A 23,362-nucleotide genomic window follows, 5' to 3' on the forward strand; every position below is an offset into this window, starting at 1 on the left:
TTAAGAAAATCTCCCAGAGACAGGCATGGAAGCCACCTTCCCTCCACGGAACCAGGGCTATGAGGAGACAGGCAAGTCCGGGGATGCTTCTTCCCAGAGTCCGAGACTGCACCACCAGAAAGATCACGGCCTCAGTGCTGGCACCAAGGGTGGGGAGAGGGCAGTGTCCCTGCCTCCTTTCAGCCGGCTCTGCAACCTTGTGGCCTGGTTAGGCTCAGGGACTTCAGCATCCAGCGAGGACTGAAGAGAAGGGGCCACTCACTTCTTCCACACCCTACGCCCCAGCCAGGCTGCAGTGAAAGAAGCACAGAGCTGCCTCTGCAGCATCACCACTGGGGTCCTGGAGAGAAGGTGTCTCCCATGAGGGTCTCTGGGTGGGGGTGGAGGGAGGAGCAAGCTCGGTGGAACTCCTTCCCTGTCCTAGCCACAGGGCACCAGCTCTCCCAGGCACTGGGTTGCATGGTCTTCCACGAGGGTGCCCATCTTTCCTGGACACTTGGCTACATGGCCTTCCCAGGTATGTTAGGCTTTCTTGGGCACTGGGATGCACGGCCTTCCCTGGGGTCCCCCTCTTCCTGGCAGGTCTCCTCAGGGGTGTGAAGGCCGGCCATGTGCCACAGGGGTTCTGCACATGAAGGGGCTGACCTCCCTGTCCTAAGAAGACTCACCATCCCTTCCGCCTTCAGAACAGGATGAGTGTGGTAGGAACAGAAACAGGAATACTACTCACAAACTTGCCAGCTGGACACACGCAGCTGGGGAAAGAGGCCAGCGGCAGTGAGTGGCGTGGCCCACGGTTGCGTGGCAGGTGGTGGGCAGTGGTGCGTTTGGACCCTCTGGCCCAGGCCGCCCAGTCAGCCCTGCTGTGCATGGGAAGGACCTGGGGCACAGGGCCAGGCCTCTTCACTTTAGATCCCAGAAGCTTCCAGCCAACCAGAGCTGGTCCCAGCCGGGCCTGGCCTCACAAGGCTGCAGGTGGGGGTCACACATGTCTCCATGGAGAGCCAGGGAGGAGGGAATGCAGCTCCCAGACTCCCTGCTGCACTAGGAAGGGTGTGCAAGGGGCTGGCAGGTCCCCTGGGATGCATAAAGTAGTGTTTTTAGGAGACTCATTCATCATCACAGGTAAGATGACAGATTACTCTATTATGACAGGAAAAGAAGCTGTCAAAATTAGATTAGCAAATCATGTTTTTCAATGTCTTAATATTTGAATAATATGACAAATGGCACCTGCTAAAATTTAAATATGTCCTTAAAAAAGATATAAGCTGAAGCAACTAAAACCATTAAGAATCTTCCCAAAAGAGGCGAGACGCGGTGGCTCACGTCTGTAAACCCAGCACATTGGGAGGCCAAGGCAGGCGGATTACCTGAGGTCAGGAGTTCCCGACCAGCCTGACCAGTATGGAGAAACCCCACCTCTACTACTAAAAGTACAAATCTAGCTGAGTGTGGTGGCACATGTCTGTAATTTCAGCTACTTGGGAAGCTGAGGCAGGAGAACCGCTTGAATCTGGGAGTGGAAGTTTCGGTGAGCCGAGATCGTGCCATTGCACTCCAGCCTGGGCAAAAAAAAAAAAAAAAAAAAAATCTTCCCAAAAGAAAAAAAAAAACACAGTAAGAAAAAATAGAAGGCAATAAATGTTGAGTAAAACTTTAAAGGGAATAAAAATGAGTGACACAAGCTAAATAAATGATAAAAGTAGTTAAAGTAGGCCAACACTATAACTAAAAAAAAGTTCAGTAAAAAATAAGGATAACTTAGATAAGAAACACACAAACTAATGTCTAAGTGTGACTAAGAGCTACAACAAATCAGATCAAAAGGCTAAGCACAATGTGAGTCAGTGGTTGGGCCTGGCTCTGCATGTTTGAAGGCACCTGTGCTAAACCCCAGTGCAGCCACGGTGCCATGATGGGCACTGCCTGCGGGGAGTGTGTGCGCAGCTCAGCGATCAGGGCTGCAGGGATCCACACAGGGGCTGGGTGTGGTGGCATGCAAGGTTGGTGGTGAGGGGATGGGCCCCACTGCCCTCCTGCCCACTGAGGTCTCCACACCCATCTCCTCCCAGCTGTGGAGCTGCACTGGCCACTGAGGAGGTGTACGTGTGTGTGGACGCGAAGATAGCACCCACAGGCTGAGGAGTGCAGCCCACATGCATTTTGACGGTGTGATTGAGGAGGGTGGGGACGGGCATGGGGACAGGCGTGGGGACCAGCCTGAGGATGGCGAGAGATGCAGGAGCGCAGTCAGCCCAAGCCTCACATGCACAATTGAGCCCCAGGGAGCGGCCACCTGTCTGGGTCATCTGCTGTCCTCGGGTCACAGTAGGGACCCAGGGGTAAGAGGAGGAAGGAAGAGGAAGGGGAGCTGAAGATGACCCCAGGGTGCCCAAGGAGTCTGGGTGGGGGCCAGGGTGGGGCGGCCTGGTGGGGGGAGCAGAGGCCACAACCTTCATACCTTTGTGCGGCGATGAATGCAGACGCTGCCCACCCCCCAGCCAGATGCTCCCGGATTAGACCTGATCCTCCGGCAGCAGCATCCCAATGCTGTGCATGGCTTCAATCTGCTGATGGCCTGCTAATCCCAAAACCTGCCAGCGGCCTGCCTCATCTAATTTATTTTTAATGGGTTTGGTTTGTTTTCATGGTATCTCAGTGTCTGTGTTGAACAAAGTTACAGATAGTTGGGTGAAAGACAAGCTCTGTATTTCTACTTGCCAGAATGCACACTTTATTCATAAACACACCCCTAAATATCCCACAGGTAAAATCCATAAAATAAATCTCAGGCTGGGGCGTCTGAATTCTTGAATTTGTTCTTACTGAACGCTAGTGGGAAGAAGTGAGCACATGAGGTTTGCTGTGGTAGGATCTGAGAGAGAAGTGTCCACCGAGCTGCCCCAAGCCGACCCCACGGCCCTGCGGGGGTCCTGTCAGTTCCACGGGGCAGGAAGCCCTGGCCCGTGTGGTGACATCCGCCATGGCTCCCTCCGTCATCTCGGCCCCCATCCTAACGCCTGCCTCCCGGGTTCGTCCCGGTGCCCTGCCCTGCAGTCTCTGGTGACGGGGGCTGTGCACCGGGGATGGGGACAGTGCTTCTGGAAGTGTGGCAGGAGGCGGGTCCAGGGATGGGCTGAGGGAGGGAGCTGGGCAGGCATGGGGACCCTGAGACCAGTGTGGATTCCTCAATGCCAGTGCCAGATGCCCTAAGGCTCAGTGGCAATTTAAACTGTAGAAAGTCAGACACACATTTGTAGGTCACCCAGACCTGTGGCTTTTAAAAGATTTGACTCTAACAGCATCAGAATCCTTTATTTAAAATAAAATTTAAAAAAAGAACAAATAAAAAGGCAACACAAACACCTGCCAAGTTGCTCAGGCTGAGATTTGGGAGGCAGAGCAGGGTGTGGGTTGCTTCCTTGCAGCCAGGCAGGCAAGACACCAGGGCTCTGAAAACCACACAGACACAGACCCAGCAACCCTGGGCGCCGCACTGGGAGGAGTCCCTGTCCCGGGCTCTCTCCTCCGCGGCACCGACTTTGTTCTGTGTAAACACCACATCCCAGGTGTTCTGTGACTTGATCTCAAAACCCAGGCATAAGCAACAGGCAGTGAAGCACAAGAGTCTGAAGTGAAGGCTTAATCTCCACTCAGCATTTACCATGTGGCCACTAATTCCAGAGGGGGCCACTGCGCCCTCAAGTGAGTTGCCAGCCCCTCTGCCTGCCAGCCTCCTGCGCCCTCTTCAGCCCCATCTGGCTTGCACCTTTTTGTGTCCAGCTTCATTGTCTCAAAGTAACATTTCTGAGACTTATCCACACTGTGTGTGCGGCAGGGCTGGGTTCTAGCTATTGCTCTTCCTCACCACAGAGCAGAATTCCATGTCGTGAGCCTGGTCCCTGCTGGCCCCTTCTGCTGTGGATGGCACTGGCCACTTCCAGTGAGGGGCAGAGGAAGTCAGATGCTGTGTCCAGGAGGGCGAGTCTTCTGTGGCTGCAGCTGGACTTGCTGTCCTGTGTCTATGAAAGGTGGGCGTCTGTCTCCACGATGGGTGCAGCACCCAGAGCTCATGCGGCTTAACCCTTCTCTCTGATAAACAGTCGTGTCGCAAACACCTAAAGACGTGTCTGTGCACAACGCAAGGGTTGGGTGGCAGATTCCTAGGAGAGCTGGCTGCGGAAGGATAGTTGCATTTATAATGCCCCAGTCGCCAGTTTCACAGCCCACACCTTCCGAGTGCAGTGAGCACAGGCAGCCAGTGTGCCAAGGACCTGCCCAGGCCCACGCTGCCCACGTCCCCACCCAGGTCCTGTGTGCCAGTGTCTACCATCGTCAGGTTTTCGGATCATCCATGTTCTGTGTTTCTTAGCAGCTGTACATTTATTTCTAGGTGGCTGCTGCTTTCACACTGATTCGTGGGGGCTCCATCGCTGTCCTGTGAGTGAGGTTGCCACTCCCGAAGGCTGGCCCTGCCTCAGACCTGGCACAGTGGCTGCTGCGTGTGAGCATTTTGTTCTGTCTGCCACTTTCCCTTCCATGTCTGCTCTGCTTAGGATAACCTCCCCCAAGAGACCAAGTTCAACAGCAACACAGGTATCTATGGCTGCCGTGGCACTGCGTTTGGTGTGTGGCAGAGTGCTAAACACTGTTTTCAAATAGATACTGAAATGACCCCGAGTCTTTCACTGAATAGTCTGCCCATGCCCGGTTAATTTAAATACCACTGGTATTTAGGCAAAGCAAAACCAAACCAGCCTCCTCCCAGGCCGTTCCCGCCAGCCTCCAGTCCTGCCTGTGTTAATTACTCCTGCCCCATCATGTTCTGGTTATGGGATTCCTGTTCCCATCTTTCCTGTGTCCTTCTGTTTCTGACGACTGTACCTGACCGCCACCCCATGTACGTGCATCTCCATGTGAGGGTGCACAAGCAGAGCGGGCTGGGGTGGGGAGGGTGACTATAGGGAGTGGAGGGGAGCAGTCTGGAGCCTCTGGCAGGGGAGAGGGTGTGAACAGCTGGCTTCTGAACAGGCTCCATGCTCGTGTGCATCAGTGGCCAGCCTGCACTGCCCTCAGTCTCTCTGGTATTGCCCCCAAGCCACCTCCGCCCCCCCCAGACCCCTCCCCAGCCAGGTCCTCTCCTCCCCTAAGGCTGTCTGTTGCTGGTTCCTGCCCCAGAGACACAGATCCTTCATTTCTCCTGAGCCACTGGAGGCCCCATGGCCTCTGCCACAACTCCCCTCCCACCCAGCCTCTGTCCTGGGTTCCTGCTAACCTTGACCATGAATGAGCAGGACCACATTTTCTCCACAGCCCCTTCTCTTCTGACTTCCCATGAGTTTCTCTTTTGCTCAGCACTAGGGTAGAGGGGCAGGCCCTGTGTCATTTCTGTGCAGTAAGAACCCTCGCCTGTGCATCTGGCCAAGCGCACACGATTCCTGTTGCTAGGCCATAGGCCTGTCTGGTTCGTATCTGAGCTGATGGCTCACTGGACAGCACAGGTTGCTCCCCTGGCCCTGGGTGCCAGGCGTGGACACTTAGCTGGGCCCTGCCTTGGTGCTCCTGATGTAGCTGGTCTGGTGATGAAGAAAGCTGAGAATTTGCAGGTCCAGAAGGTTCTTAGGTGATGCCAACAGGGGCCCAGGGGTCACATATATAGAGCCACTGACGTCCTATTTTATCGAAACATGGTGGCCCATCTTGGAGAAGGAAGAGCACTGCTGTTCTGCTGGCTGGAGCATGGTAGGACAGGCCAAGCCTGCTGGCTCTGCCCTCGGATGGTCCTGTCCATGTGGGGGTCCTGGAGACCCTGTCACGGCATCTGGCCTGTGGCCAAGTCCCTTCAGTTCCCTCAGCTGGGGTGAAAATGTCTCTTTAGGAGGCTCTGGATATGGGGGGGGGGGGCGTATGCTCCTAGCCTACCTGAGGCTTCTGCAGGACAGTCACCTGCCTTGCCAGGGTCCCAGCTGTGCACTGGACCCAGCTTTCTGAGCAGATCCCACAGCTCCTGGTGACAACACACACCCCACACATGCAGCAGGCATGTGGTGTCTGTGGGGCCTTGCAGAAGACCACCCTCAAGCCCAGCTCCACCGAGTGGCCCTTTCTGTTCCCAATGAGTCAAGACCCAGAGCAACGAGGCCAGTGTGAGGGACAGCGTCAGCCCCTGGCCAGTCCCGGAGGACACCGCTGCATGAGACACTCCATGGTGGATGGGACGGGGCACGGAGGTTCTTCTGAGAAGTACCAAGGGGACATCACCTTGTTGCTTCTGCATCACTACATTTCGTTATTTCTGCGGAAACAGCGATATCTTCCACTGATAAAATCGAGGGAAAATCAACATCTGGAGCCCTGGCCGGCAGTGTGAGCTTTGTTCCTGGAGACAGCAGCACGCATCCTCCCCTAAAGGCAGCTGGGGTGGGTTATGATTTTGTAATTTTATTAACATGAGCCTACACGGTCATTACCGCAGCATCTCCCTCTCTTGCGGCCACATTAGATGACAAATTGCTCACATTAAACCAAGTTTTGGGACATATATTAGGTGGAGCAGAAAAATGTAGACAATATTTAAAGCTGCATCAAAATAAGTAGGACCTTCCCCAAGTGTAAAGAAGCATTTATAATCATAAATATGAAAAACGTTGAATTCTTCTACCCTATCTTAATGAAATGATAGAAAAATTCCCTTTCCTTAAGATTGGCAGTGGATAAGAAGCAGTCCTTTAGAAATGCTACATGAGATAGATTCATTTGAAGGCTGTAGTTGGGAGGAACCAGGTATTACCATAAATATGGAATGTTTTCAAAAGGCATTACTTTCAAGGAGAGAAAAGCTTCTTTTTGTTATCAAGGGCTCAACTGCTATTCCATACAACTACAATGTAGAATAATTTAAAATCTAAGTTTTATATTTATTTTTACGAGCCTGGTCATAGACCCACTTGCCTGAAAAACCAGTTAAAACACAAATTTAAAATATTTATCTCTGAAAGGAAAAAACCATTTTCCTGATAGGACACACCAAAATCAAATTCTATTATGACTCTGGCTCTGGCAAGCTATTTCTGGGAAGATTTTCCCAGCAAATGCAAACAGGAGCAGGAAGTGTGTCTAAAATGGCAGTGATGGTCGGCACACCACACAGACACGGCAAACTCTCGGTACTGTGCTCACAACTGCCAAAGTACATGCACCATAGCATCCTGAGTAAGGGACACTTTAGTTCATCTGCAGAATAGGCAAAAATAAGAAACTTTGTTGTGATTTATGAACTGCAAAACTCACAATCGTTTTCTGAACATTTTAAAGTATTACACCTTCCACGATGGCTTCATCACATAGGAATCCTGCTCCATGGCCTTCCATAGGTTAAGAGAATCGCGTTCTTCCCCAGTGTAAACACCATGCTGCAGAGTGCATGCTCTCCATCCATCGGCAGCACCCCTGATCCCGCCTCACTCGGATCCTGGACCTCACAGTGCCCCACACTAGTGGCGGGAACGCGCTCACCTGTTCACTTTCAAGGCCGGCGATCACCAACAGAGGCAGGGGTGGAAAGCACTCATCAGACTGAAAAGTCTGGCCCCATGAGGGTGACCAGTGTTTGCACAGGTGAGCATCACACTCTCACACCACATCCAGTATCTTTGACCGACAAACTTCTGTAAAACCGCACGTTTATGTTTCCACAAATAATAACACTCAACCAGTAACGAACATTATTAAGACTTGCTATGGATCCTTGGAAGGAACCCTGTTAGTTCAACAGCAGGCCTGATGGGAGCCTCATCACCTGAGTGGGCTGTAAGCGTAAGTTTCTGCTTTTTCATCATAGCGCATTGTGCACGGCTATGCGTTATGATGCGGTTCCTCTTGGCATTTTCCCGACAATCTACCAAGCGCAAACTCTGCCCACCACGCCATCTGGGGCTGCCCTTGCAGCCAGTCTCAGCCAATGTCCTGCCTATGGACCGCTCACCCAGGGGCCTCAATCCCTTACCTCAGAACAGAGCAGCTCCAAGAGGCTGGGAACGATCAGGCTTGATGTGGGTATCGGGCAGATGGCCACTCTCCCAGTTTAGAGAAGATGAGATGCTAAAGGAGGAAAATGAGAGTGGTGCTTCGCTCTCCACCGAGGGAGGCTGCCCACCCCATTGGCCTCGGGCAGGAGCCACGTGACATGGGCCAGGCACATGTGACCCACTTTTTGCCCAGCTCCCCTCATGCCCTTGGAGGGTGCACCCAGCACTCATGTGCTGTCAGTTCAACAGCCCCTTCCCCCAACAGGGGCGACTCAACAGCCGGGTGAGCCTGAAGGACACATGGCCGAAGCAGCTAAGCCCCTGGAACAGGAAGGGGTGGGTGGGGGCAGAAACCCCAGGGCCCAGCATTAAGCCCAGCGCAGCTCCTAAGACATGGGCTTTCACTGCTACTGCTGCTGCCTGCCTGCTGTGGGCAGCGTGGGCACAAAGCAGACCCCTACTCAGACAGCGGTGCTGCTCTGGGCTTGGCTGGCGATGCTTTTGCTGGTGCTTATGAACCGCAGGATGAGGCTGTTCCTCACCAGGAGGAGGTACCTGAAATAGCATCAACTGGAAATTCCCTCCTTTCCTCGTTTTCTTCTTTGTTGTGACTGAGGTGTTCTAAGTCTGCGCCCCAAGCAAGGCCCATGCAAAGCTGAGGAGTGGACGTGCCGCAGCCTCAAACATGGTCCTGACGCCAGCTGTGCCTGGGCAGGTAGGGTGGAAAGGCCTGGCCCAGGACCCACAGCTTGGGCACTTGGGGCCGAGAGGGGGTGCAGGATGCACACTGCTCCACCCATCAAACCGCGTACTTCTGCCGTGGAGCAGGAGAAAGTCTGCCTCTCTTCTGCCGTGGGCTTCTTACCTTGATCCCACCATGTCGCACAAAACTCAGAGGCGGTAATGAGAAAAGCACATATGACTGGCAGAGGTGAAATGTGAAGACAAAGAGAGGCCGCTGGCTGTGAAGAGGGCCCGGTTTCATCAGGGACAGGCTGAGCTGGCTCCTGCTGGGGCCCAGGCAATGAGCTTGCAGCTTTCTGATGCCAGCCAAGGCACAGAGACAGAGAATGTGGAGTCCTGCAGGTCTTACTCATCAACAAAGTCAGCCTGATTGCTTATTAAAGAAAGAAACTAAAATAACACGAGTATCGGAGGTTCATTACAGAAAAAAATAGAATATGTGCACATGCAAAAGAAAAACCAGTCACTGATCATTATCCAGAAAGATCACTGTTGATATGTGCATCTTGAGATGTACCTAATTCAAACTTCGGACTAGTAGGTGTGTGTTATTATATCATTTTAGCAACAATAGTAACCGACCATGTTTGCCTTGTTTTTCTCACTTACTATTATATATGAAATATTTTTCTATGTTAATATATTTAAGTCTACATAAAAGGGAACAGGTTCCCCATGGTATTCCATTCTGTGTATTTTTATGCATCAGAACACAACTAATCTGCAATGACTGACAATTCCAGGTATTTTGAATTGTTACATTAAATAATAATTTAGTGATTGTTGCTATGATTTAAATGTACATGTCCCCTCACCATTGCTATGTTGAAACTTAACACCCAGTGTGATGGTATCAGGTGATTCAGCCACGGGACTCTGCTCTCAGAAATAGATCAGGGCCTCATAAAAAGGCTCGAGAAAACTAGCAAGGTTCTTTTTGCCCTTCTATCCCATCTACCATGGGGACACAGCGTTCAAGGTGCTGTCTCAGAAACAGAGAGGCTGACCCTTCCCAGGCATGAAACCTGCTGGGGCCTGGATCTTGGATTGCCAGCCTCCGTAATTGTGAGCCATACATTGATTCCATTTATAAATTGCCCAGTGTTGGGTATCTTGTTCTAGCAGCTGGAACGGACTAAAACCATGACCTGTGGGTAGACCCCGTTCTGTTTCTCTCTTATTTCCTTGGAGTCTGTACTTATAATTTCAGGGCTAAAGGAGGCACACACTGAAGTTTCAGCACAGCGCGAGAAGCAGGCCCAGCTGGCGCCATCCAGTCCCTTCCTCTCCGGGCAGGCTCTGCCCTCGGCGCCTGTCTGCAAGCACTGAGCTTATGAACACTGAGGGGTCGGGGAAGAAGAGGAGGAGGATATAGTGGCCCACATTAAGACAACTCTTGCTGTGTGTCTGGCACTGAGGAAGGGAATTAAATAATAGCAACAATAGTAAAAACAAAACCTTATAATTTGTAGTTGCTATATAATAAATTTTGCTGTTGTGTGCTGTTTAATATAAAACCCAACCCCCAGGTCTGCTTAAAATTAACTAACTCCCTGTTAAACCTACCTTCTCTATTCTCCCCACATTCTCAGCAAGTTCCCAGGCATCTCAAGGCTCCTGTTTTTCTTGCTGATCAGCTGCAAGGTCACAGGGCAAGATAACACCCAAAGAATGTACAATGCCTTTCTCAAAATGCTGTTTTTCAAATGTAATGTACATCACAAGACATATTGCAAATTAATTAACTGTTCTTTGTTCTGGCTTCTGTAAACCTGTTAGCTGCTATATCATCCTGGATGTGTAAAAAGTTCCCCATTTTTTTCTCCTTGGCTCAGCCTTGGGATGCTAATCTGCTGGGACAGTGGCCACCTTCATAAAATCCTCCTGTTTCACCATTGGTCTCTCCGGTCTTCTGAATATTCTGCAACAGCACTCCTGACTAATTTAATCTCAAGCAGCTCTGGGTGTGGGCTGTTACAGCTGCTGTTACGGATGGGGAGAACAATGGCAGAATCACTCAGGGCGTGCTCTGGCCCCAAAACTTGGGTGGCAGGGCCAGCACCCAGGCCAGCAAGGGCCCAGGCTGTTGCCCTGAGTGGCCGGGGGAGGAAAGGATGCTGAGTGCTGGGTCTGGCGTGGGCGGGCCTGTGGCAGCTGCAAACAGCCTGCTGGAAGGCAAACAGAACAGGCAGGCAGGGCCTGGCTGCCAGCGGGGGGAAGGTGGGTGGCTGCAAGCAGACACAAGGCCCGTGCAGCTGCTGTGGGCGAGTGGCCTTCCTACCTGCCGTGCGCAGCAGGGAGAAGGAAGCAGACCGGGCAGCAGCTGAGAGGGGTCCTGGCAGAGGTGCGAAGGCACAGAGGTGACTGCACACCAAGCCCCAGCACTGGTAAAGGGAGGAGCTGAGGGTGTGGCGCGAAGGAGTAGCCCAGAGGCAGGAGGGGAACTGGAGGCAAGGGGCCTCCACAGGGCTCAGGATGGGCAGGAGGAGCCGACACCGGCTGGATGCCACTGAGAGTCCAGTGAGGGTGAGGGTGAGTCCAGTGAGAGTGAGGGGAGGTGCAGGGTGGCTGCGCTCGGAGGGGTCACTGCCAGCAGCCTTGGGGTGGAGGCCGAACACAGTTACCTGCGCCTAGGGTGAGCGCTGCACCTCCACAGGGTCACTGCCAGGGGCTACCACTCACCATGGCTGTTTCCTCTACCCATCCTGCTCTCAGGGACTGCTCAGGGGAGGGGTCGCTGCCAGCCAGAGGGGCACAGCTGCACGTGTGTGAACCGCCTGTGTAAGGAAGGGCTGCCTGTCTCCCCACTGTCTCCATCACGCCTGTTTCACTCTGTGCCCTCACATGGCATCACATGACCTTTGGTGTTGGCTGTGGGATGCTGTTTCAGGCTGACTTCGGTGTCCCTCTGCCTTATTAAGGTGTCAGGTTTTCTGCCTTGGGGCTGCCATGTGCTCAGGCTTATCTGTGCTTCCCCACCCAGAATTTGCCATTTCTCCACGGAACTCTGGTTCCTTCTGTTTTTCAGCCATTTGGGTAGAAAGGGGATAAAAGGCCATGTGAGTTATTGCCCAACTGCATGCTCAACATAGATAACAAGGTGGTGTGGAAATGTCTAGGGAGTCAGCTGCACAGTCCTAACTGCTCTCAGCCGGGTCACTCCTGCAACAGGCAACTTTCGACGTCATAAAATTAGGGACCTAATGGTGTTGCTGTGAAAATGCCAAATTGAGTACATGTATGTGAATACAGCTGCTTCATTCCTTTCTCTAAAACCGCCAGGACACAGAAGGGCACCCACATACCCTGGGAGTTGGAGTTGGAGTCATGGGAAGGAGAAGCTGCCCAGGGCCCAGCCCGGCTGTCCGCTGGAGGGGCGCCCGGGCTTGGCTCTGGTCTTCCCGAAGCTGCACGCTAGAGCCTTGGGTCACCCACCAGCAGCCCAGGAGGGCAGACCCCATCCACGACGGCGAGAACCTTCCGATCCAGGTGCCAAGGACACCCCAGTGCTTGACTTCTGGGTGCCTTTGTTAGGAGATGGGGGCACAGGGCATCCCTGGGCTGGCTGGTCCCTGAGGCCCCTTCCTGTGCACAGCTGCTGTGGTTTGCGAAGCAGCCCTCTGTGCTCCCCAGGAGCAGCCTCCCTTCCCATGTGCAGGTGGTAAAGGAAGGGGCCGCCGGCCCTGCTTCCTCAGCTGAAAAGTCTCTGTGACCCAGGAGTGGAGACCAGGCCTGGCAGGCGAAGTGCCCTCACCTGGAGTCCAGGTCAGTGCTGCTCACGGTGCATGATCCCCAAAGGCCCACTCGGTGCTGGAACAGGCCCTGGAGAGGGAGGTGCCCAGCCAAGTGTGGAGTCTGCCCCAGGGCGGTTTCGCCAACAGGGGAGATGTTGAGTGTTAGGACTGGCCTTCCCTGGGCAGAGGCAGGAGCCAGGGTGAGGCTGGCAGCCAGTGGGAGGCCAGCTGTCCAGGGTCCCAAGGGTCACCATGGAGTTTCCTGGGCAACCTGAAAGTTTTCCTCCCCAGGGGCTCTGAATCAGTAAATAGGGGAGAGTGTGGAATGCATTCATCCCCACTTCTGGCACAGGCCCATGCAGGGGGACCCCCTATGATGCAGTTCCCTCTCGGAGAACCACCTCTGCTGGCCCCTCCCGGCCCAGCTGCTACTGGTCAGGCGCCTGCTGATACTGCAGTGCAGTGCCAGGCATTCACAGAGCTCATGTCCCAAGGACAGCAACACCAACAAAGGAGCAGACAAGCAACAGGACTTGGTGGCAGCGGACAGGGCTGGCATCTATATTCATCTGTTCTCATGCTGCTAATAAAGACATACTCCATACCCGAGACTGTGTAATTTACAGAGGAAAGAGACTTTATGAATTCACAGTTCCACATGGCTGGGGAGGCCTCACAATCATGGTGAAGATGCAGGAAGAGCAAAGGAACGTCTTACATGGCGGCAGGCAAGGAGAGCATGTGCAGGGGAACTCTGGTTTAGAAAACCATTAGATATCGTGAGAGTTACTATCATGAGAACAGCCCCTGTGATTCAATTACCTCCCACTTGGTCCCTCTCATGACCTGTAGGAATTGTGGGAGCTATAATTCAAGATGAGATTTGGGTGGGGACACAGCCAAACCATATCAGCATCCATCAGGAAGACCTCACTGAAGGAGGACTTGAGAACTGTGGAAGGAAAATAAAATCTCAGGACCCCAAACCCACTATGACGAAGAGTTCAGCTTGGGAACAAAGTCACGCAAAGGCGGCCTTCCTTTTGGTCCTAAGCAGACGGCTGCAGACAGAAGGCCATGAGTCTCCCCAGGGGTCTCCCTCACCAGCTGCCCACAATGAAATACCCTCTGGGCCCCAAAGTCTGTGCCCTAAGGCAGTGTCCTGCTGAATCTCACCCTGCCAGTGTAAATAAACAGCTTATCTTCACAGGTACAGGACTAAGACAAGACCAAAAGCCATCCCTCCTCCGCCCAGCCCAAGACACACTCATGTCTTCCTCTGCTTAAAAGTCCTCAAAACTCTCTTTGGAGAAAGCCCAGACCACAGGTCCTACAATAACTTCTGTATCTTTTTCCCTGGTGAGTCCTCAATCTTCTTAGCAAAACAAACCTCTGCATGGATTTAAATCTTCCACGGTCCCATTTTGGTTGGCAGATCAGAGACTGCAGGAAGGTGAGAGAGTTCCATGAGTCTCCTTGGGGAACGGCTCGCAAGGCAGGACTGCAGGGTGAGGCTGAGTATTGGCAGTCAGTGGGAAGGGTGTGGGAATGGGAGAGGCCTGGCTTGGCTGTGGGGGAAGCCCAACCCCTGCCCTCAATCCCCTCCCTCTGCGAGCCTTTCCTACATGATACCTCTGTCAACACTGGAGAGCAAGGCCCCAGGGGGCAGCCCTGCTTCCCCCATCCACATCCAGGGCTCATGGGTCCAAGAGTGGCAGAGAAGCCAGCACCAGGGCTTGAGGCTTTCTGGTTACTGGTAGGTGCTGGCTCCTGTCAATAAGAAGAGCCTTCTGAAGGCTTTGGAGAGTGTCTGCAGGGTGGTGTTCTTCTGAAGGCTTTGGAGAGTGTCTGGTCTGCAGGGTGGTGTCCTTCTGAAGGCTTTGGAGAAATTTTTCCTTGTCTTTTCCAGGCCACTTTCCTTACCGTTTTTTAATCTTTATTTATAATTGACACGTAATAGTTGTACATATCTATAGGATACAGTATGATGCTTCAATACATGTATACATTATATAAGGATCAAACCTGGGTAATTAGCATATCCATCACTGTAAACATTTATCATTTTGTGATAACATTCAAAATCCTGTCTTCCAGTTATCTGGAAAGACACATTATTATTAGCTATAGTCACCCTATTGTTAATAGAACACCAACATTTACTCCTCCTGTCTGACTGTAACTTCGCATACCTGTTGACCAGCCTCTCTTCATCCCAGCATCAGGGCTGAGGAGCTTTTATTTTATTCTCTATTTTCTGAAACAACCTGTACAAGGTAGAAATCAAGTGCTCCTTAAAATTAGGTATGATTCACCCATAAAAATGTGAGAACTTTGTTTGATTGTCATTTAAATTTCTTTAGTTTCTATTGGCCTATCCAGGTTCTCCATTTCTTCTCAAGCCTATTTTGGTACTTTGGATTTTCCCAGGAAGTTATCACTGTCACTTAAGCTTTCAAACATGTTAACTTGTGGTTTCCCACAGTACTCTAACTTTTCTCCTTGGTTGTATCTATGGCTATTTCTTATCTATCGATCCATCCATCTATATTTATTTTTATTTATTTATTCACTCATTCATTCTTTCCTATATCCTGTTTCACTGACTGTCGCCAGTATCACCCCTCCATTTCTTTATCCAGAGATCTAACTATAGACTCTAAAACACTAAACAGCTTTTAGCTCTGCTAGTTTTCTGTTTTTCTGTGCTCTCTATTTCATTGATTCCTGCCATTTCCTGTATTCTTTCCTGCCTTATGGATCCTTGGGCTTTCTTCCTTGCTCTTTTTTCAGCTTCTGGAGTTAATTTTTCATGCTTCTTAACACGTGTGTTTATAGCTACAAATGTCCTTCTAAGCACTGCTTTAGCTGTGTCAGGCTAATTTAGACATATACTGCTTCATAATCACTCAGCCCTAAAGTTCTTGAATTTCTTTTATGATTTTATTTCAAACAAGAAGTTTTTATAGCATATTATTTATATAAGCTATTCCTTTATGGTTAATTTCCAGTTTAATTGAATTATGCTCTCCACATGTTGTGTTATAGATGGACTTCCCCTGTATGCATACATCCCTATGTTACAGACAGACTCACCTGTACACATCCTAGTTTCGTATGTTCTCTGTATGCTTACAAAGTAACATGTAGAGTTCAAAATATACCTAACAGCTCAAATTTAATTATTATATTGCTTAAGATATTAATACTACTGCTTATTTTTTGTTGACCTACTTCTTTGAGAGATGTGTTAAAATCACCAAACAACTGCTCATTCATCCAACTTTCCTTGCAATTGTGTCAATACAAGTTCATAGTAACAGCTCAAGCCACAGGATATCGTCAGGCCACCAAAACAGCACCCCCACTCTTGATGCTCTCATCACCTACTGTTTCCAGACACCTCAAGATGCTCTTCAGCCCCCAGCGCAGCCTTCGTGTCCTTCATTCCTGAAACCTGTGCTTCCCTGGCGTCTCAGGGCTGGCTCCAGGGCAGAGCCAGAAAGCACTGCGAGAACCACCTGGCCTGGAACTAGACCCCAAGGTGTTCAACCACAACCAGCTCACTGCTACCAAAACCAGGGACTCTTGATTTCCCACAGTCATATACAGAATAGGCCTCAGAGCGCATTGTGGACCAAAGCAGGGTGAAATACAGTACTGTGTCACTTCTAACATCCTTCATTTGTCAAGGGTAAGTTGACTTTGTTATATACATTCTTGGTAAACAAACAAACATGCAAACAAAAGACAGTAACTCACCTTCCCCCATAAGCAGGCTATAAGGTTTAGAGCAGATCCATAGACAGCAACAGTTCAGATATATTGAACTCAGAGCATCATAACCAGAGCGGGTGATTTACAGAAGGGTTGACTTCTGTCGTGGAGCCCACTTACCTAAAACACAAAAACACAGGGCTGTGTGAGCATTGCCAGCACAGGGCCTGTCCATCAGCATTGGGCTTCAGTGGAACTGCCTCTTGCCTTCAACAGAGCAGTAAACGCGTCTTTAGCATGCATGAGTATGGAGATGAAGTGCCTGCAAGCGCTCACCCTAGGACTATTCCCCCCATGCCCCAGGTGAGGCGACTCAACACAAAGGCAGGCTTCCACTCCCAAGTGAGACGTCTATATGAAATGTTTTGATAAAATTGTACTTAGTATATTTGCTTACATGTACGCTGATTTTTTTATTTTTATTTTTTTCTTTTCATGTTTTTATATGTACACTATTTTAAAACAATATTTATTATATATTAATTTAAACACATTGCTGTTTTTCTAATTTCACTGACAGTGAATGGATTTCATCTAATTTCTTCAATTTCAGCATGCTCTTAGAGGAGAGACTTGGAAAAAGAAGGCACATCTGGGGCTGGATGTGGTGGCTCATGCCTGTAATCCCAGCACTTTGGGAGGCTGAGGTTAGAGGATCACTTAAGGTCAGTAGTTCAAGACCAGCCTGGCTAACATGGTGAAACACCATCTCTACTAAAAATACAAAAATTAGCCAGGTGTGGTGGTGGGTGACTAAAAATACAAAAATTAGCCAGGTGTGGTGGTGGGTGATCAATCAGCTACTTGGGAGATTGATGCAGGAGAATTACTTGAACCCAGGAGGCGGAAGTTGCAGTGAGCTGAGAACACATCATGGCACTCCAACCTGGGTGACAGAGTGAGTGAGACTCTGTCTTTAAAAAAAAAAAAAAAAAGAATATTTGGAACCTTGGGAGAAAAAGGGAAGGACGGAAAGAGTGGAAATTCAGTTTCCTATGGAAATAAAAGCATAGCAAGGCAAAAGAAGACACATATTTAATCCATCTCCAAATGCACCATTTGGTATTTTTTCTTTAAAAAAAAAACTACGTTTTTTGCTGACCCACAAAAAAGGATGCTATTGGACAAAGAAACCTGGTAACCCACCGCATGTCACTCAGCACGTCCATTCCCAGCTAGAAACACCTGTTACTGCAAGTCCAGGGAAATCCAAGTGCTTTTAAAATAAAAATAGAAAACAAAGGCATGCAAAATCCCTTTGGGTAAATGACTTTCTCCAAGTAGCAGCCCCTCCTGAAGTCCATCATGGTTCTGGGAGAAGGAAACAGGATGTGGGCACTAAAACTTCTTCAGCTGATGGAACTGAGAACTCCCACACAGCACTGCAGCACAGAGTAAAATGAGTAAAAGCTGTGCAGATATGAGAAACACCAGAAGTGAAACACCAAAAATACAAAGAATACAAATGCACAGTTAAGAAACTGTGAAATGATAATTAATTTAACCTATGAAAAAAATTAATGAGAACAACACAATTGGCCTAGAAATGAGACTAAGTTACAAGGTACCAAAAGAGAATTCAGCAGAAAGCAAGGCAGGAGAATAGGGCCTGGGGGCAGGGAACATGTGGCCAAGCCAGGCTGACTTCCTATAACTCAGTCAAGTGAATGCTCCTCAGCAACCACAGGGACGTGAATGGCTCTGCAGCTTCACTCATCCTCTCCCCTGATGCCGTTTACACTCTGTAACGACACGTGCATTCTCTCCATTTACACCGACCACGTGCTCCAAATAACATCCTCTCCATTTGCAATAGGGCACATTCTGAGTAAATGACTCTGTGACTTCACTTCATCCTCTTCATTTTCATCGAATATTTGCCAGGTACCCAATGGGAAACTTCTGGAGTACTGAAACCCCAGAAGATTCTGTGAGTGCGGCTCTCCCACACTTGCGTGTACTTCCGTTCTCAGTAAATGCCTCCTTTTGCTTTCCTTGCTTTGTTTGTGCATTTTCTCCAATCCTTTGTTCGAGATGCCAAGAACCGGGACACCCTCTACCGGTAACAACTGCATAAGGGACACTGCAGGAGGATGGAATGCGTCCAAGAGAACATGAGGCTGACAAGAGGTTAGAGACGTGCAGAGAAGCTGCCAGATGCAGAGCCCAGGCCACAGGGATCCAAGAAACACAGACTGGAGCTCCCAAGAAAGAAAAGCAAAACTACAAAACAGAACTAATACTTAAAATCCTAGAAATGTTCTTTGGAAGAAAATAATCTACAAGTTGAAAGGCTCATAGTGTACTTGAACAAACTGACCCAGAATGGTTGCCCTGAAGGCAGAGCCCAGTAAATGATGAAAATGGAAGAGAAAATTCTTTGGGACTCCAGGCAAAAAGGCCAGCTCATTCACAAAGGAAAGAAAATCAGATGGGGATCGGACTTCCTGACTACCATGTACAAGATAAGTGAACAGTGGAGCAATATTTTCATAAATTCAAGTAAAAATAAAGTGTGACCAAAGGACTTTATGTCAGCCAAACTGTGTTTCAAAACTAAAGCTAAATAGATATAGTTTTAAATATCCAAGAACTCAATGAACATTTTGTTTCCAGGCCCTTCATGAGAAACCTACTACAAAAGAATCTCCCTCAAGTCAAGAGATCACTGGGAAATTTGACATAAACAAAAATAACAAATCTGTTGATCAAAGACTAAAACAAAGAGTGAAGACAAGGATGGAGGTGGGGATGAGGATGGAGATGGGGATGGAGGTGGGCATGGAGGTGGGGATGAGGATGGAGGTGAGGATGGAGGTTGGGATGGAGGTGGGGATGGAGGTAAGGAAAGAGGTGGGGATTGAGGGGAGATGGAGATGGGGATGGGGATGGAGGTGGGGGTGGAGGTAAGGATAGAGGCAGGGATTGAGGCGAGATGGAGGTGGGGATGGGGATGGAGATGGGAATGGGAATGGAAGTGGGGATGGTGGTGAGGATGGAAGTGGGGATCGTGGTGAGGATGGAAGTGGGGATTGAGGGGAGATGGAGGTGGGGATGCGGATGGAGGTGGGGATGAGGATGGAGGTGGGGATGGAGGTAAGGATAGAGGTGGGGATTGAGGGGAGATGGAGATGGAGATGGGGATGGAGGTGGGAATGGAGGTAAGGATAGAGATGGGGATTGAGGGGAGATGGAGGTGGGGATGGAGGTGGGGATGGAGTTGAGGATGGAGGTGGGGATGGAGGTAGGGATGAGGATGGAAGTGGGGATGGAGATGAGGATGGAGGTAAGAACGAGGATGGAGGTGAGGTAAGAAACAGCTTCTTACTGGGAGCATGCTGTTCTGAAAAAGTAAAAATACAGTAAATAAATCAGAGGTAAATTAATAATAAAAAAAAAACAACAATGAAGAATAAGCTCACAGACTGAAGCATGAGAAATAGGTAGGGGAAAAGAATCCCACTGGACAAGCCAAATAACAAGTTAAGAGGAAGAAACAGAGGACTAGGCTGGGCATGGTGGCTCACGCCTGTAATCCCAGCACTTTGGGAGGCCAAAGTGGGTGGATCACGAGGTCAAGAGATCAAGACTATCTTGGCCAACATGGTGAAACCCCACCTCTACTAAAAATATAAAAATAGCTGGATGTGGTGGTGCACGCCTGTAATCCCAGCTCTTCGGGAGGCTGAGGCAGGAGAATCACTTAAACCAGGAGGCGGAGGTTGCACTGCGCTGAGGTTTCACCACTGCACTCCAGCCTAGTGACAAAGCGAGACTTCATCTCAAACAAACAAACAAAAAGAAACAGAGGACTAAGGTGCTACGAGGAGTGTTATTATAACAGCAGCTAACAGGACAAAACATAGACCTTCCTGAATGCTGAAAACAATAGAAAAAGATAAGTGAAGACACAAATTACATTTAAAAAACAGATGCACAATAAATAAAACACAACAACACACACATTAAATACAGGAACAAGTTATGTGGCAGTTGAGACTGGACATAGCGGTCCGAGCAACACGTGAGTAAATGTAAATGGTTTTGGCCCTATGCAATCTTCCACTCGGCTCACAAAGCCAGCTCTGCTTTACACAAGAGATACGACAACTGCCAAGTGATTTGAAAAGGCTAAATGTCAAGAAATGAGCCGAAGCATGTCAGGCAAATGTACCAGGCTGAAGAGCATGCGTTGAAATCTGCCTGTCAGACAAGGCCCAGCCTCACCTCAAAGCAGGAAACAAGACCAAGAAGGGCACTTCCTGATGCTGAAGGACCCAGTGCATAATGAGGCCACATGAGTTAAGAACCTACTAGAACCCCCAAACACAGAAGCCGTCTTTCTAATGCAGAAACTATAGGTGTTGGGGAAAGAAACAGAAACACAAGAATAGCAATCATTAACACTGACTGTCAGCCACAGCAAGGTAAGAGGTCAGAAGTAACTAAACATGAAAGAGTGCTAGTAACAGGCCAAGGTCTTAGGGACATTACATCAAACTTTGTACTCTAATAATAGAGATTATACTTTCTTCTTAAACATACTTGAAACTTTCATTAAAAAAAATCTAGCTTGTATTAGGGCACAAATAAAACTTCAGTAAGTTACATGAAATACAAGTGGCACAGATAGCAGACAGCAGTCTCTGCTAACAATGCAAGACCAGAAAATAATGAACTTCAGCCAAAGGATATTTCACTGGAAAATTTACATCATTGTAGAGACACTGAACGGGAACTGGTTCATAACATGTAACTATCCATATAGATATCCCCCTACTAAGTCCCTAAATTGGTAAGGAACACCATGAGACCAGACTGGAGAGAGTGGCGTGACAGACTGACACACTCCTGCAGTGACCCGCTTCTTCCAACCTCATGCACATGCCCGGGGGGAGCCTGAGAGCAGGTCCCTGACAGAGGTGGATATGAATGAGGCAGAATCTCCACACGGAAATGCTCTGCAGCTCCCTTTTCAGTGAGGAACACAGCTGTTTAGGAAGGCAAAGAGATGGAGGAGATAAAGGAGAGTGTGATCCCCTTCCTCACCTCTGGCATGCCCTGGCTGTGAGACCCCGTGAGTAACAGCGGAGCAACGGCTTTCACATCTTGCTGAACACACTGAACTGGCCGCCACAACAGATCAGCTTCAAAGGCAAGGACCCCAAGGGTGTCGCATTCCCTCCTAGGCACGGTCGAGATAAAAGCAGCGAGCTCAGCTGCAAACTGCACACATGCATACACATGGCAAAGGTACATACTCACGTTCACATGGGTGCTTAAGTAGCTCACACACACACACACATGGCAAACACACACGTGCACATGGGCACATAAGCAGCTCACACACACACATACACATGGCAAAGGCACACACACACGTGTGCCTTTAGCAGCTCACACACACACACGGCAAAGGCACATGCTCACACACATGTGCATATGGGTGCTTAAGCAGCTCACACACATGCATACACACGGCAAAGGCGCACACACATGTGTGCACATGGGTGCTTAAGCAGCAGGAACTTACAGTAAAGTTTACAGCTTTTAAAAGGACTAAAACACAGAAAATTAGTGAGTCACAAATCCAATTTAAGAAGTTAGACAAGGAACAGAAAGTATCAAAGTATCCACAGAAAGTAGAAAGAAGGTAATAATAAAGTTCAGAAGTTAAGCCGTAGGGCCCAGCCCTACAGGGTCCTGTGAGCCCCTCCCTGCTGGTGTGGAAATGAGAAGCTGTGAAAATAAAGACACAAGACACAGAGATGGAGAAAAAGAGAGTTTGGGCCCAGGGGTCCACTGCTACAAAATTGTGGAGACCAGCAGTGGTCCCTGAGGGCCTGGACATTCTGACTTTTTCTGAGTACAAAGCAGGGAGCAGGGTAGAAAGGCTTAGGCAATGGTGGTCAGTGACGGGTCAGGTAAGTCACATGTCTTGGAGATGGGGCTCAGGATTTTCAAGAAGCTGAGGCAAGGAGAAAACCTAAGGCATCAGCACTTTTTTCATACTTGTCAAGAAATAGCAAGGTCACTAAGATTTATGTTACTAATTCTTATCTTTTGAGAAGGAGAGGAACCACGCGCTGAAGCAGAATGTGAAAGTAGACGTGGAACGTGACTGCTGAAGCACAGCACCACATAGAGACAGTTAAGTCCCCGGATGTCTGCAGGCCTCCCTGACAGCCGCCAGGCCTACCACAAGAGCTTGGAAGAGCAGAGTTTTCTCCCAACTCCCCTGAGGAAGGAGACATCTGGGCCATCTTGGACGTCTCCTTCCCTAGCTGGCTGAACAGTGGGCACTTTCACAGCGCTGGCACTGCTGCACAGCCAGGGCGCCGTCCAGCAGCCCTTATGTGGGCATGACAGAGGGCTTAGAGCATCTTGCCTTAGGGTCACCTCTTTTTCCAATGCCACTTCAGTCTCATACTTCTTGACCTAAGACTTATTAGTAAGATTAAAGATTATATGATTGTATATATGTATATATTTATGATTACATGTGAATAGCTACGTGATTATTTATGATTATATATAGGAATGATTATGCAACCGTATCTCTAATTCTTTTCTAATTCCATGTTTATGTCAGAGCAGACTGAGGCCTCAGACCCTTGCCTCGTCTCCTACGGGGTTTCTCTCCGACCTTAAGCAAAGAAAAAAAGGCAACTGAGAAGATCAGTATATTTAAAATTTGGTTCTTAAAGTCTAAACAATATGCAACCCTCTGATGAGATTAACCAAGAAAAACAACTGTGAAGGCACAGAGGATGGTAGTCATGTAAAGGAAGCCACTGCCTTCTGGTTCTGGGCAGGATGGAATAGGAACCTCTCTCCTGACTTCCTGCTGTGTAAAAACAACTCTGGACACTACATGTGGAACAAACAGAAAAGAACCCTGAAAGCTGCAGGGAAGAAGGCGGACTGGCTAGAGCCCTTGGGATTTGAAGAATGACACAGCAGTGAGGTCACTATTCTTTGGGTTTCTTGTTTATTCATTTTGTTTGCTTTTCTTCCTGTATATTTCAGACAGGTCACTGGAAAAGCTTGCAACTTAAAAATGCCAAAGGATACACA

The 23,362-nt window shown here is 49.3% G+C and overlaps 1 protein-coding gene across 20 annotated transcripts in view; it reads right to left on the reverse strand.

Moving 5' to 3' along the window:
• PCBP3 (poly(rC) binding protein 3) overlaps positions 1–23,362 on the reverse strand; it is a 295,105-nt gene that overhangs the window by 62,725 nt on the left and 209,018 nt on the right. For 18 of the 20 annotated variants that reach the window (XM_037742006.1, XM_017538508.2, XM_037742007.1 and 15 more), the window contains one exon: positions 16,271–16,405. In XM_037742006.1, the coding sequence (XP_037597934.1) occupies positions 16,271–16,280 (10 nt within the window). In that variant the 5' untranslated portion in view covers positions 16,281–16,405. Of the gene's footprint in view, positions 1–8,008; positions 8,291–16,270; positions 16,406–21,334; positions 21,466–23,362 lie in introns of those variants that run through there. The other 2 variants (XM_037742003.1, XM_037742009.1) reach the window with 2 other exon arrangements.

This window comes from Cebus imitator, unplaced genomic scaffold (assembly GCF_001604975.1).
Source record: "Cebus imitator isolate Cc_AM_T3 unplaced genomic scaffold, Cebus_imitator-1.0 Scaffold112, whole genome shotgun sequence".
Classification (NCBI taxonomy): domain Eukaryota; kingdom Metazoa; phylum Chordata; class Mammalia; order Primates; family Cebidae; genus Cebus; species Cebus imitator.